Source organism: Nematostella vectensis, chromosome 11, assembly GCF_932526225.1.
Source record: "Nematostella vectensis chromosome 11, jaNemVect1.1, whole genome shotgun sequence".
NCBI lineage: Eukaryota > Metazoa > Cnidaria > Anthozoa > Actiniaria > Edwardsiidae > Nematostella > Nematostella vectensis.
The window spans coordinates 14,212,958-14,226,065 of NC_064044.1; the positions used below are offsets into that span (position 1 = coordinate 14,212,958).

The 13,108-nt window shown below is 40.6% G+C and overlaps 2 protein-coding genes and 4 non-coding genes across 14 annotated transcripts in view; 5 read left to right on the plus strand and 1 right to left on the minus strand.

The window, feature by feature from the left end:
- Positions 1 to 675: 675 nt before the first annotated feature.
- Trnal-caa lies at positions 676 to 792 on the plus strand. Its single transcript has 2 exons — positions 676 to 713; positions 747 to 792. It is a non-coding gene; the product is annotated as a tRNA-Leu (tRNA).
- An 87-nt stretch (positions 793 to 879) lies between these two features.
- Trnal-caa lies at positions 880 to 996 on the plus strand. The gene is made up of 2 exons: positions 880 to 917; positions 951 to 996. It is a non-coding gene; the product is annotated as a tRNA-Leu (tRNA).
- A 695-nt stretch (positions 997 to 1,691) lies between these two features.
- Positions 1,692 to 1,808, plus strand: Trnal-caa. Its single transcript has 2 exons — positions 1,692 to 1,729; positions 1,763 to 1,808. It is a non-coding gene; the product is annotated as a tRNA-Leu (tRNA).
- Positions 1,809 to 1,895: 87 nt separating this feature from the next.
- Trnal-caa lies at positions 1,896 to 2,012 on the plus strand. The gene is made up of 2 exons: positions 1,896 to 1,933; positions 1,967 to 2,012. It is a non-coding gene; the product is annotated as a tRNA-Leu (tRNA).
- Positions 2,013 to 4,606: 2,594 nt separating this feature from the next.
- LOC116601196 lies at positions 4,607 to 11,087 on the plus strand. Of its 2 annotated transcripts, XM_048734034.1 has the most exons (9): positions 4,607 to 5,109; positions 6,064 to 6,392; positions 7,170 to 7,279; positions 8,153 to 8,204; positions 8,330 to 8,446; positions 8,887 to 9,027; positions 9,746 to 9,869; positions 10,166 to 10,240; positions 10,665 to 11,087. In XM_048734034.1, the coding sequence occupies exons 1-9, from the start codon at positions 5,041 to 5,043 to the stop codon at positions 10,848 to 10,850; spliced, it is 1,203 nt and encodes a 400-aa protein (XP_048589991.1). In that variant the 5' UTR covers positions 4,607 to 5,040; the 3' UTR covers positions 10,851 to 11,087. The 2 variants fall into 2 exon arrangements, with proteins under 2 accessions (XP_048589991.1, XP_048589992.1); XM_048734035.1 differs by lacking the exon at positions 9,746 to 9,869 and having other exon boundaries at positions 10,665 to 10,817.
- Positions 11,088 to 11,977: 890 nt separating this feature from the next.
- The window catches only part of LOC5517523 (adhesion G-protein coupled receptor D1-like), a 43,669-nt gene continuing 42,538 nt past the window's right edge, over positions 11,978 to 13,108 (minus strand). For all 8 annotated transcript variants that reach the window (XM_048734020.1, XM_048734019.1, XM_048734023.1 and 5 more), the window contains one exon: positions 11,978 to 12,967. In XM_048734020.1, coding sequence (XP_048589977.1) covers positions 12,659 to 12,967 — 309 coding nt within the window. In that variant the 3' untranslated portion in view covers positions 11,978 to 12,658. The remainder of the gene's footprint in view (positions 12,968 to 13,108) is intronic.

The following is a 13,108-nucleotide window of genomic DNA, read 5'->3' on the forward strand; positions in this document are numbered from 1 at the left end:
TACTTCTTTAACCCACACGCTATCTATCCTTATGTGCCATTACGATCTGTCAGTTTCATCAAGTGTCAGGATGGCAGAGTGGTCTTAGGCGCTAGACTCAAGGTTCAGTTCCTTCTCATGATACATGGTAGAGTGTTCTGTTCTCCTAATGGAGGCGTGGATTCGAATCCCACTTCTGATACTATTTTTGTATTTTCATTGGGCTACTCTTTCAACCCATACGCTATCTTTCATCATGTACACTTATGATCTTTATGATTTAGTAAGTGTCAGGATGGCCGAGCGGTCTAAGGCGCCAGACTCAAGGCTCAATTCCTTCTCGTCATGAATGGGAGAGTGTTCTGGTCTCCGAATAAAGGCGTGGGTTCGAATCCCACATCTGACACTATTTTTGGATTTTCTTTGGGCTAATCTTTTAACCCATACGCTATCTTTCATCATGTGCCCTTTTGATCTTCATGATTCAGAAAGTGTCAGGATGGCCGAGCGGTCTAAGCTCCAGACTCAAGGTTTAATTCCTTTTCATGATGCATTTCAGAGTGTTCTTGTCTCCTAATGGAGGCGTGGGTTGGAATCCCACTTCTGACACTATTTTTGTATTTTCATTGGGCTACTCTTTCAACCCATACGCTATCTATCCTTATGTGCCATTACGATCTATAAGTTTCATCAAGAGTCAGGATGGCTGAGCGGTCTAAGGCGCCAGACTCAAGGGTCATTTCTTTTTCATGATGCATGGGAGAGTGTTCTGGTCTCCGAATAGAGGCGTGGGTTCGAATCCCACTTCTGACACTATTTTTGTATTTTCTTTGTGCTGATCTTTTAACCCAAACGCTATCTTTTATCATGTAGCATTATGAGCTTTATTATTCCTCAAGTGTCAGGATGGCCGAGCGGTCTAAGGCGCCAGACTCAAGGTTCAATTCCTTCTCGTCATAAATGGGAGAGTGTTCTGGTCTCCGAATACAGGCGTGGGTTCGAATCCCACATCTGACACTATTTTTGGATTTTCTTTGGGCACCTTTTTTTCCAAACGCTATCTACCCTTATGTGTCATTACGATCTGTCAGTTTCATCAAGCATCAGGATGGCAGAATGGTCTTAGGCGCAAGACTCAAGGTTCAATTCCTTCTCATGATGCATTGAAGAGTGTTCTGGTCTCCGAATTGAGGCATGGGTTCGAATCCCACTTCTGACACTATTTTTGTATTTTCTTTTGGCTTCTCTTTTACTCCAAGGCTATCTATCCTTATGTGCCATTACGATCTGTCTGTTTCATCAAGTGTGAGGATGGCGGAGTGGTCTAAGGCGCCAGACTCAAGGCTCAATTCCATCTCATGATGCATGGTAGAGTGTTCTAGTCTCCGAAAGAAGGCGTTGGTTCGAATCCCACTTCTAACACTAATTTTGTATTTTCTTTTGGCTACTCTTTTACTCAAACGGTATCTTTGATCATGTACCATTATGATCTTTATGATTAATCAAGTGTCAGGAAGGCCGAGCGGTCTAAGGCGCCAGACTCAAGGGTCAATTCCTTCTCATTATGTATGGTAGAGTGTTCTGTTCTCCGAATGGAGGCGTGGGTTCGAATCCCACTTCTGACACTGTTTTTGTATTTTCATTGGGCTACTCTTTCAACCCATACGCTATCTTTCATCATGTACCCTTATGATCTTTATGATTTAGTAAGTGTCAGGATGGCCGAGCGGTCTAAGGCGCCAGACTCAAGGTTCAATTCCTTCGCATGATGCATGATAGAGTGTTCTGGTTTCCGAATGGAGGCGTGGGTTCGAATCCCACTTCTGATACTATTTTTGTATTTTCATTGGGCTACTCTTTCAACCCATACGCTATCTTTCATCATGTACGCTTATGATCTTTATGATTCAGTAAGTGTCAGGATGGCCGAGCGGTCTAAGGCGCCAGACTCAAGTTTCAATTCTTTCGCATGATGCATGATAGAGTGTTCTGGTCTCCGAATGGAGGCGTGGGTTCAAATCCCACTTCTGACACTATTTTTGCATTTGCTTTGGCTGCTCCTTTAACTCACACGCTATCTTTCCTCATGTGCCCTTATGACCTTTAGAATGTATTCAAACCCAAGATTTCTGAAAATACCCGTACATTTGTCATTTTTGGTACTTTATAGGTGATAGTCAACTTTAACCGGAAGTAGTCGATAGTAAAACCTGGGACGTTTATTTCACCCCGCGCCTTGTAGGAAAAGACGCCAATTTTATTGCAGTTGTAGGTTGAAATAACCTTTATAAGATAAGCTATGGAGCCAAGATAAAATTTGTTTTTATCACCGACTAATAGCGTCCATTGTCGCCATTTTGCACTGGAGATTAAATTTGTCATTTTTAAAGCACAGAGATGCACATCTTGTCTACGACTAAAAAATTCATGAAATCCATTTGATACCTTTAAGTTGTAAAAATGGCAAAAATGAATAGGTTTCTGCTATTAAATTTACCTTTTTTAAACCGGAAGTAGTTTCCAAACCCGTTTCTTTACACTCTAATAAAACCAGGTTAATGCATATACGAATAAGCAATGAGGCATTTAAATGATAAATGAGTCACACAAATGATAAATGACAGTTGCATTTTGCATTTAAGAGTGCACCAATTGAATAATAAAGAAAATGTTTTTTTCTGCTATGTGAGCCTCGGCATTTTGTTAAAAATTAGTGAAATCTCGGGCTGGACGTTCTTTAGAGTGTGGTTCATATACGTCGGTCTAACGTAATTACAAGCTCCGATGAGAATTGTTATCTTCATTCAATACTGTTCAGATATCTTACAGCTTTATCGTTAAACGATTCAATGGAGCTGCAAAGGGCTGAACATTTCATGATGGCTTTGGTGCAAGTGCATCGTGCTGGGCAGCCTATCTTGCATCTAATAGCTCTTGGTTCCTCATCTAATAGTTCTTGGTTTATTGGCACGCCTTGAAAAGCTCTGGTAGCGTTTGTCCAAAGCGGCTATGTCAACTGTTGTCCATTCTGCTAAAAAGACGGAAGTGCTGAGGCAGAGCTGCCTTCGTCGGTAGAATGACATCAAATGCTTTTCCTTTCTTACGAAGAGCTGCATTCTCGCTTTGTCTACTTCCGACTCTCTGTACTTGTTCGGTCGTATAGTAGCAATGGAAAGCACTCAAGTGTTGCCAAACATTCTGTCTTTTATCTCGACTGGCCTGAAGGTTAATTGTCGAAAAGCATCTGTGGCTTCGGGGAATACAGCAAGTACTGTCTTTTCCCCCTACTTGCACAACAGGAAACAGTATCGCGCCTGTAAATGCGTGAAATTCTACCAGTATTTATTTGGAGAGATACTCCTTTAACTCTTCTGTTAAGGAAGAAAGGCAAGGAGAGTGATAAGCGCGCTTCCGAGGCCGCCAGATAAACGGTTCCTACAGTTAGAAACTGTTCATCTTGTAGCACTTGCTATGTAAGCGGTCGTTTACAGACGTTGAAGTCAATAGGTGGAGCGGCCCGCTCCCGTTGTTCTTGGTATCCCCACCAGGCTTCTCACATAAGCAGTTGCTTTTGTCTATTCTTTCTTTACTTTTGGTACAGCTATTGAGCGTGTATATTTGGTATACTTGGGCTGGCTACATGTGTCTTTAATTTCATTTGACGACTTCCAAAAATAGTGAGTTTCGACGCGTGATTTTCACTTCCGAATTAAATTATCGGCCATTTTGATATCCCAAGATAATCCGTGATTTAATCAGATTTTCTTTTGGCTCCATAGTCTACCTTGTAAAGATTCCCCTAAACTACCCCTGCAACAATATTTTTTTTATTTTTGTTGAAAGGCGCAAACTGAATCAATCGTGCCAGTACTATACTTGACTACTTCCTGTTCAAAGTCGCTGTCACCGTAAAAGTTACAAAAAGGAAATATTTGCGGTTACTTTCAGAAAGCTTTGGTTTAGATGCATTCTTTGACTTATATTTTATTCGTCTTTAAGTAAACTATCTTAAGATGTGCGAGTTTATTTATTTTTTGAAAAATGTTAGTTTACTTCCGGTTCAAAATGGCGGCCAAATCAATATCCATTATTAATCAAAAATTAAAGCCGAACTGAGCTTGGCTCTATAGCCTATCTTGTAAGGGGTATTAAAAACAATCACTATGCTAAAATTGGTAACTTTAGCAAAAAGTGCGCAATTCAAGGTAAAATCTGCACATATCCGCAGGACAAAAGCATCATGAGAAGGAATTGAACCTTGAGTCTGCCGCCTTAGACCACTCGGCCATCCTGACACTTGATAAAACAGACAGATCGTAATGGCACATAAGGATAGATAGCGTTTGAGTAAAAAAACAGCCCAAAGAAAATACAAAATTAGTGTCAGAAGTGGGATTCGAACCCACGCCTCCATTCGCAGAACAGAACACTCTCCCATGCATCATGAGAAGGAATTGAACCTTGAGTCTGGCGCCTTAGAGTGTTCTGGTCTCCGAATGGAGGCGTGGGTTCGAATCCCACTTCTGACACTATTTTTGTATTTTCGTTGGGCTGCTCTTACTCAAACGGTATCTTTCATCATGTACCATTATGATCTTTATCATTCATCAAGTGTCAGGATGGCCGATTGGTCTAAGGCTCCGGACACAAGGTTCAATTCCTTCACATGATGCATGGGAGAGTATTCTGGTCTCCGTATGGAGGCGTGGGTTCGAATCCCAATTCTGACACTATTTTTGTATTTTCTTTGGGCTGTTCTTTTACTCAAACGCTATCTTATCGGAAGTACATATTATATTTTCGTAATCCTAATTTTTTAATGGCAAAAGCAATTTTATGAGAAATCTGAAATTAGCACACCATCATAATGAGACGTGCTCTTCACTTCCCTATGAATAAATGACGAGACTATATACACTTGCTCGAGCACTTCACTTATCAATGAGATCTTCTTGTTAGAGCATATATATCTATCTCCTTGAACTTTTCCTCTCTCAAATAATTCATTAAACCTTTCGTTTTAGTGATGTCCGTCAGAGAAACTGTCATAGTTTCTGTAGCATGGCGGAGTGCCTGCAGATGCTTTTGTTGGCTGTTAAGGAGCTTTGTCCTGCCGACCTCAAGCGAAAGGTAATAAGATAGTTCTTATCAACAATGCTCCTCCACGAGTGTTCTGACGCGTCTAAGGTTCCCATAATGCTTCTATTTTTTCTATCAGATTAAAACATACATGAAAATGTTTTAGTTAAACACGCACTTGTGCTATAAAAGGAATAGCTCCGACACCATTTTTGCTCGCTCGCGCACAAGTAGCCGTCAGTCAGTCACACAACTAGACTTCGTTGAGTGCAGACCCCCGTAACTGCCGAAGGAAACATTGCAAAAATCACAGTCGTACGTTCAATTATGATAACTTTTAAAGTACTTAAGTACTCATTGAAATTGACAGATTGAATAGGCAGCTGCTCTACTCTCAGCTCACGACAGGGACCAGGAATCAGGGTCGGCCTAGACTCAGGTTCAAAGATGTGGTAAAGAGGAACCTGAAGTGGAGGGATATAAGCTCAAACTCTTGGCAAACCACTGCTCGGGATCGTCCAGCATGGAGAGTTAAGATCAAAGGACCAACACAATAGAACAGTCATCGTCGCCTCGACGGACTTCCAATGATGATGAAGTACTCATTGAAATTGCGTCATTCAAGTGCGCGCGGGGACAATTAACAAATTTGCAAAAATCATCACTTCAAAACTTATCTAATCCTCCCTTATTTTTCGTTTTGTTATATCAAAAGGCTAATAAAAAGACTGCGTCTACTTCAATATTTTGTTTTCGGCCGATATTGAACCCTAACTTTCTGGCTTTTCTCTACTGAGCTCTGCACTCAATGAAGTCAAACGACAAATGACGGCTAGCCTAAGGCAAGTCCCTTTTATGGTGTGCGTTCATGTTTAAATGTTTTACTTATTTCTTCTGTTTACTTGGCTTTGGTAAGTGACAGGAGCAGAAAAAAAGGTCCCTGCGATCCCAATATAAAGTCCTTGGACCAACTATAAAGATAACAGCATGTTCTTATCTTTATAGCTCCCCTTGCCTACAGACTTCTTCAAGAAGTTAACGTCTGCACCTGAACCACCACTGGCGCCACCTCCACGATGTAAAAGTGCTCCACCCACACGACGAAAACAAGATTCTGAGCAATCCCAGAAAAATGTCACTTGGATGACCACGACTAATCAGATCAAAGCTCCAGAGACTGGAACTTACGTAGCCTGGGAAGACTTCTTGTCGGGAAGAATAGTGATGCAATCGACGACTGCATCGCCCGACTTTCTAATGACCACTTCAGCCAGAAGCTCCCGGGAAAAGGCCAGGGCGAGCTTTATGGTGGCCGTCAAGAACCTGAGCTTGAAGTAGGGGCTGTCATTTTACTGTTGATGTTGACGCTTATATTGTTGTCTTCTTTATGCTGTCGTTGTTGATGTTTTTGTTGTTACTTTCATTAATGCTGTTGTTGATGTTTTTGTTTTTACTTTCTTTAATGCGATTCAAAAATACTTTTGTCAATAGGCTTGTCTTTAAATATAGTGACATATAATTGATGTAGCGCATTTACTTATAATCGGTTTCTCCTACATTTTGTAAACTTAGACATGTTGATTTATCTAAGGCAATAAAGATTATTATTATTATTATTATTATTATTATTATTATTATTATTATTATTATTATTATTATTATTATTATTATTATTATTATTATTATTATTATTATTATTATTATAACCGTTTATTGTTATCTACTTTCTATTAAGATTTTATCATAAGATAGATTTTAATTATATGAGGGGCAGCACCTCGCATGGTACCTGGTCCAGTTCATTCTGAGCCCTTTGGGTCAATACTCAATAAAGTTGTTAAAAACATAACCAACCATATGCTACTTTGGCACAGTCAGCTAGCGCGTCGCACTTAGAGTCAGTGCCGACGTGTCTCGTGGGCGTGAGCTCGATTAATTGTAAAAACAGCCGTTAATGTTATTTTAGGGTTGCTCGGTGTTATTTAGGAGAGGCTTGGGAACTGTACGGGAAATGTCTTTGTGCAGCCAGTCATTTAGTAAAACTTAATGAATATATGACCAATATTTGAGTGTTTTCGATTGATGCTGACGTGGTTTGCTTTATTCGTCAGTCGGAGACGCGCAGCCATCACAAGTTTCGCCCCAAAGGAGGGTCCCCGAAGTGATCTGCAGCCGATCGAGACGCACACAATATGGCAACAGGTCGCCATGGAGGAGAAGAGTAAGAAAGTCTTCTAATAACGTTGATAGATTTAGAAGTACGGTTGAGCTATAGGGTAAACAAGCCGGTATCTCATCGCTCTAGCCCATATTCAATTCCCCTAACGGGGGATTTTTACGCCTTCTGACCTTGACTCGAATTTGTGTCACAAGTCTGTTAAATATTTCTCTTGTCATTTAAATCCTCTTGTCTGTTAAATTGTTTTTCTCATTTACGTCTCTTCAAGCTGCACTACAATAACCTGAATCGGACGTAAAAGAACTACTTGGACCCAATAAACCCTCTTGTCGTAACCACCCAAGTGACATAGTGCTTCTTAACAGTACATACGGGTACTGGTGTAACTGGTGGAAGTCATTACAGCTTCCAACGTCCATCAATATGAAGAGGGTGATCGATGACAAAATCATACTTAACCCTAAGGGATAGAACTAGAGAGTGGCCAGCGCAATTCTTACCAATAAAAGATAGCACTAAAAATAAACACATTTTAGTTTTCCTGAATTATAGTTCTTTAAAAACGAATTCGCCTTCAAGCACAAATTTCTGACTACATAACACTCATGTGCAGTTGTTACTGGTATGTGATTATCTACTAGCGTTAGACGCCTAAGGGATAGCAGTTAGAAGCATTTTATACCCTAAAAAATAGGACGAACACACCCTTTTACATTTATGTAGAAGAGAGGAGTCCTCCCCAACCACCCGGGAAAAATGGCTAGTCTACCGAAGAACGTACAACATTTTACTCTGGCAGTGACAAAGACAAAAGTTGCCATGGAAAAGGCAATCCGGCAGTCACTAACTATATGTGTAGAATTTTGATGCGCAGCTCATTAGAACTTAGATATTTATCTACTGTTTGAATTTTAGAAAAAAGGGCAGCCATAGACACAAAGCAGACCGGAAGTGAACACAAAAGCAAGTAAGTGTTGTATTTAGGCTGCTCCTACCTAGCTTTTTGCTATTGTGGTGTGGCGGTCACTACTTCAATAAACCTCTTCCCCTCCTAACAACTACTGTCTAATTCTGTTCATTGGTCTTGCACAGAAAGAAGTGCATATCTCTTCATTGTGACCACGTGTCTGCTGCCGTTGGCGAGTGCTTCCACAGGGTGCGCGCGCAGTCTGCAAGGAGAGCACGTGACAAACTCTCGTGGATGGAAAGGTAAAGTTCTGCATTTGATTGACGGGTACGGGTACCGCAATAACGGGTACCGCAATAGCGCAATAGCTTAAAGAATCTGGATCTACCACTTTGTCATTATTCATAATTGAAAACAAAACTGTTTATTTGCAAGAAAACTACAAAATATCAATCTACGAATGCAGTCTGATTATTGACGATGTTTGATTAAGAACATCTTGGTTAATCGCTTGAGTTAATAGGCCATGGAAATGGATCTGATTCGGTAATGTGCTCAGGCTTTAAGTGGGGGCGTGATTCGCCTCCTTTAACTAGCTACGCAGGATACCTGACACTCTGAACACTGGTCTTGCGAGTTATCCGAGCAATATAGTATTTTTCGGCGACAGCGGATTAGCGCATAAGCTTAAGCCAACTAAATGTTTAAAAATGCGTTTGCTAAGATAAATCTTTTTTTATAGTAATCAGCATAAAATATTTGACGGCAAGTTTCGCGCTCTCAAGCCTTCCCAGTCATTCCATTCATCTGTTTCCAAAGTTCAGAAGGTTGGACAGAAGCTGTACGGAAAGTACGAGAGGTCAATAGTCACTGTAGCCGAGTGGTAAGCGCTTTATCCATTTTGGGAGAGGGGGCTCGTAGGGAGATGACAGCTGGTAACAGATAGTAGGTGAAGGGTGATATGAAAGGAAGTTGTATATGATGAGTACGAGATTTTGAGTAAACATTGTAGTAGTAAAAACACAATGCACCAAACATTCAAGAAAAGTATCTTTTCTATCTTTTGATCAACCGTAAATCAGAATCTTGGCAAAACATATGTAAAATCTTTCAAATAAGAACCCATTCTTTCCCACCAGGCTGATTAGGTTTTTATAAAAGGGATACTTAATTCCAAAAACATCAGCCTGTCGGTTCTTAACAGGGACGTAGCCAGGATTTTAAAAGAAGGGGGCCCAAAAAGGCCCATATTAGACATTTCCTTATGTATTTACTGTATTTTTGGCTGCTGGAGGAGTAAGAGGCCATTCTGTTGTTGAAGGAGGTGAAAAACTTTAAAATGCGAGGGGGATGGATGGGAGGTGGTTTTAGCAGATAGGAAGAGCAAGGTAGCCTGTGGCGATGCCTGCTCATCAAGGATAAAACACTGAAAGCCTAATGAGGATGACGATTTTATCATTAGAATCATCGTCATCATCATCGTTTTCATCATCATGATAATTTGATTGCTTTAAGTGTCGAGCAACAGTTTATCGTACCGAAGAGTGCGGGTTTGAGTATTGAATGGCTGATACAGTTGGTGATGATTTGATTGCTTCAAGGTTTAAGCACCTCGAGAAGGAGGCCGAGCAGCTTGACATTTCTAAGGAAGTCGAGGTTCAGCATGTTCTTAAAAGACTTGAATCGTTTGCTACTGAGAACATAAAGGCCATTCCCTTTGTCAAGGTAACATACCGTGAAAATATCTATTCAGAATCCGAACCAGAAGTTTTTAGCCCCCTCTCTCCAAAAGCCCCCTTTGTTCGCAAAACCAAAAAATATATATTGTGACATTTTTCCTAAAGTACAAGAAACTGAATTTGTTTACAAGAACACAAAGCACATCAAATGCTAGTTACAATGACAAAAATTACAATGTAGAGACAATCGTGCTATACACTAATTCAAAGTATCTGTTAAGGAAGTTTTTGAAATACGCCCATTAAGTTTTCCTATGAGTAAAGACATGTTTTTTTTTTCAGGCTAAAGTCTGCCTTGTCATGCAGTCTACCCCTATCGCGGATCTCTGCTCCGTTCCGATGCAAGAAGCCCTACAGGTCATTACACCAGTATACATAAGTTTTACGGGGAATAAAAATTGGTTACATTAATTATATAACATTTCCTTTGAACAGTAGTTCCTCCGAAGTTTACATTTATAATCAAACGGTTTGTGACAGCAAAATTACAACGAGTGAACCGTGAACACCTAAGTGTTTCAGGGGAAGATCAAGGAGTTCCAATGGGCCGAAGCAAGAGTTTCCCGAAAGGGGGGAATTAAATGTTTTTCCATAGATTTCAATACATTTTTTGTGATTTTTAAGACAAATATCTGGAAATAGGGGGGGAGGGGCTGCTCGTCTCCTAGATCCGACCCTTTTTTATTGCCTTCTGACGTTTAAGACTTGTTGAAACAGTATTATGCCAGGGTGACAAAATCGAGGCAGATTGTGTTTGAAAGTCTCATTTTCTCTTGTTTAGTTCCTGGTGCTTAAAATATTAGACTGCTCAATGGTCACGTGCAGCGAGTGGATGTTACATCGCAAAATTGCGCCGCTGATCCTCGCTGACCCCACGTCACATAGCAACCAGGTGAAACACCTTCGCGACTTGGCAAGAATTTATCAGCAGTTTACCAAAAGAGCCTCTATTGCTGATGGAAGCTAGACGGTGACCATCCACAGAAGACATCGTGAGCTTATAAAACACAGACGCTTATTCGAGTTATTTAACTTTTATCATAAAACTTACCTTATTAAGAAAACTCATTAATTGTCAGTTTTTGGTACGTGAAAGGCGAAGAAGGCTTATTCCACAAGTTCAAGAAAAGAATACCATCATTATATATTCAACAAGAGTATTAATTGGCTGTTTCACAATAAAGGAAAACAAAGAAGAAGCAGATCAAGGTCCCTACTTGTATGCTCAAGGTGTATTCCCCCCGTATTCCTGTCAGGATGGAAGTGGGTTGGGATGACGCAACAACACAGGGGTGTTAGTCGCTGGTGGTTGTCAGTTCTAGATGGTAGAACCTTAAGGTCTACTACGCTGGAGAGTCTACGACGGCGCACACGCATGATTTCAGCGTGCGGAGAAATACAAAGTGTGTGCCGTTCTCTCCGTCGTCGTAAATCTTACGTTTGCTAATGATCAAATTTGTGTGAATGGAAGGGATCAACATGAGGTGGTGGGGAGGTCGCTGTAATTTAATCAAGTTGGGGCAGGTGGAATGGGAGTTGTCGCATTAACAGAGAGATGTCTCGTGGTGATCATCAAGTTTTTGTGAATGAAAGTTGGGTAGTGGGTAAGGTTGAGAGACCATGTAATATAATCAAGGTGCTCCTGTGTATGAATGTGGAGTTGTCTCATCATCAGAGGGATGTTTCTCGTAGTGGTGGTGGTAGGGGTTGTCGGTCTTAAGGTATCAAGTTTGCGTGAATGGAAGGGATCAACATCGTTTTTTTTTGTTTTGATAAGTAGGATGAAGCGTCCATGTAATGTAAAGGTGCTCTCGATTACGAAATGGAAGTTGTCTCATCAATAGAGAGATGTTTCTTGTGGCGGTGGATGGAAAGGGCTAGTGTTTTAGCTGTTGGGCCTTTGGGCTTATAAGTAAGGGAAGCTGACTCATGGAAGGATAAATGCTCCTCTTTGTTTCGCGCTGCAAGGGGGGTATTCCACACTCTTAAAAAAGAATTCGATAGATGTCTCTAGAATGATCCCACAAACACAAGCAGCCTGCTTGTTTAGCTTTTTTAAGGCATTGGTAAAGATACGAATGACAGTGACATATATTTTTACGCATGATATTTTACTTCCCTTTGTTCTATAATACGCCTCAAGCGCCTTATTTAGTTGTGCTTAATACATTGCCGATGGCCAACTAATGGCAATATTTACAAGAACATGATCAACTATTTACAAATGTCCTTCATTCCACTGTGAAAATCGTCATGACATACAATGAACTGATATTTTGAATGTCTTTAATTTCTTTTATTGGGCAAGTCATATAGCGCTTTGTTTAGACAAAAACTAATACTGGTGCACATTAAATGCGAAAAAAAACTGTAAATCCTTTCATGCATTTTTTTAACAATACATTTTATTTGTTATTGGAAACTGGTGAGCTCCCTTCTTTGGTGGACGATTGCGCAAAGATACAAAAGCTTGAATCAATGGGCAGTTATCCTCACATATTTATTTGCTACAAAATTAATAAAAATGAAACTTTCCGAGTGTGAAATCAAATCTTGATTTTGATCTTCATTTTTCTGAATTGATCCAAAACATCCTTATATTTAAGAGTACTACTCTTTGTGTTGATGATCAACACAAATACGTACATTTTTCTGAACGTCCTCCACACAGTCGGCTAAGACAAGTTAACTATTCCCTGTGTTGTGTTGTGTTGTGTGTGCTGTTGATTGTGATTATGTTTAAAATGAATAAATAAAGCTGTCTGTCAATTGTCCTCAGAGCGCATCCGTGGCAAAGTTGTCACGTGCGCATTCAATGGGTGTCATGATCGTTCTGGCACTGTCTGCGCGTATCGGAGTAGGACTGGGCGCTACCTGGTTCCGTTTCCCTTGCAAACTGTCGGAGTCGTGATCTTTAAGCGGTCGAGGTTTGTAGGGCGTGGCATACGAGGCGGAGTTATCAGAGTGGGAGCGGCTAGAAGACAGGTCCGTTGCTCGAGTTGTCTGCCATTGGCGTCGCCTGCGCTCGAACGCGTGGCGGATTTCTGAGCTCCTCAGAACGTGGAGAACGAAAATGAGCAGACCCTGAGGAAATAAAAGAATCAAAAATCAAAAAAACAATCATAACCCTAAGATATAGCTACCCGTAGCGAGCTAAGCATAGTGAATACAGCAATCTCAAAGTACACCTACTTAAAAAGAGTTGTCAGTGCGAACGGCAAATGG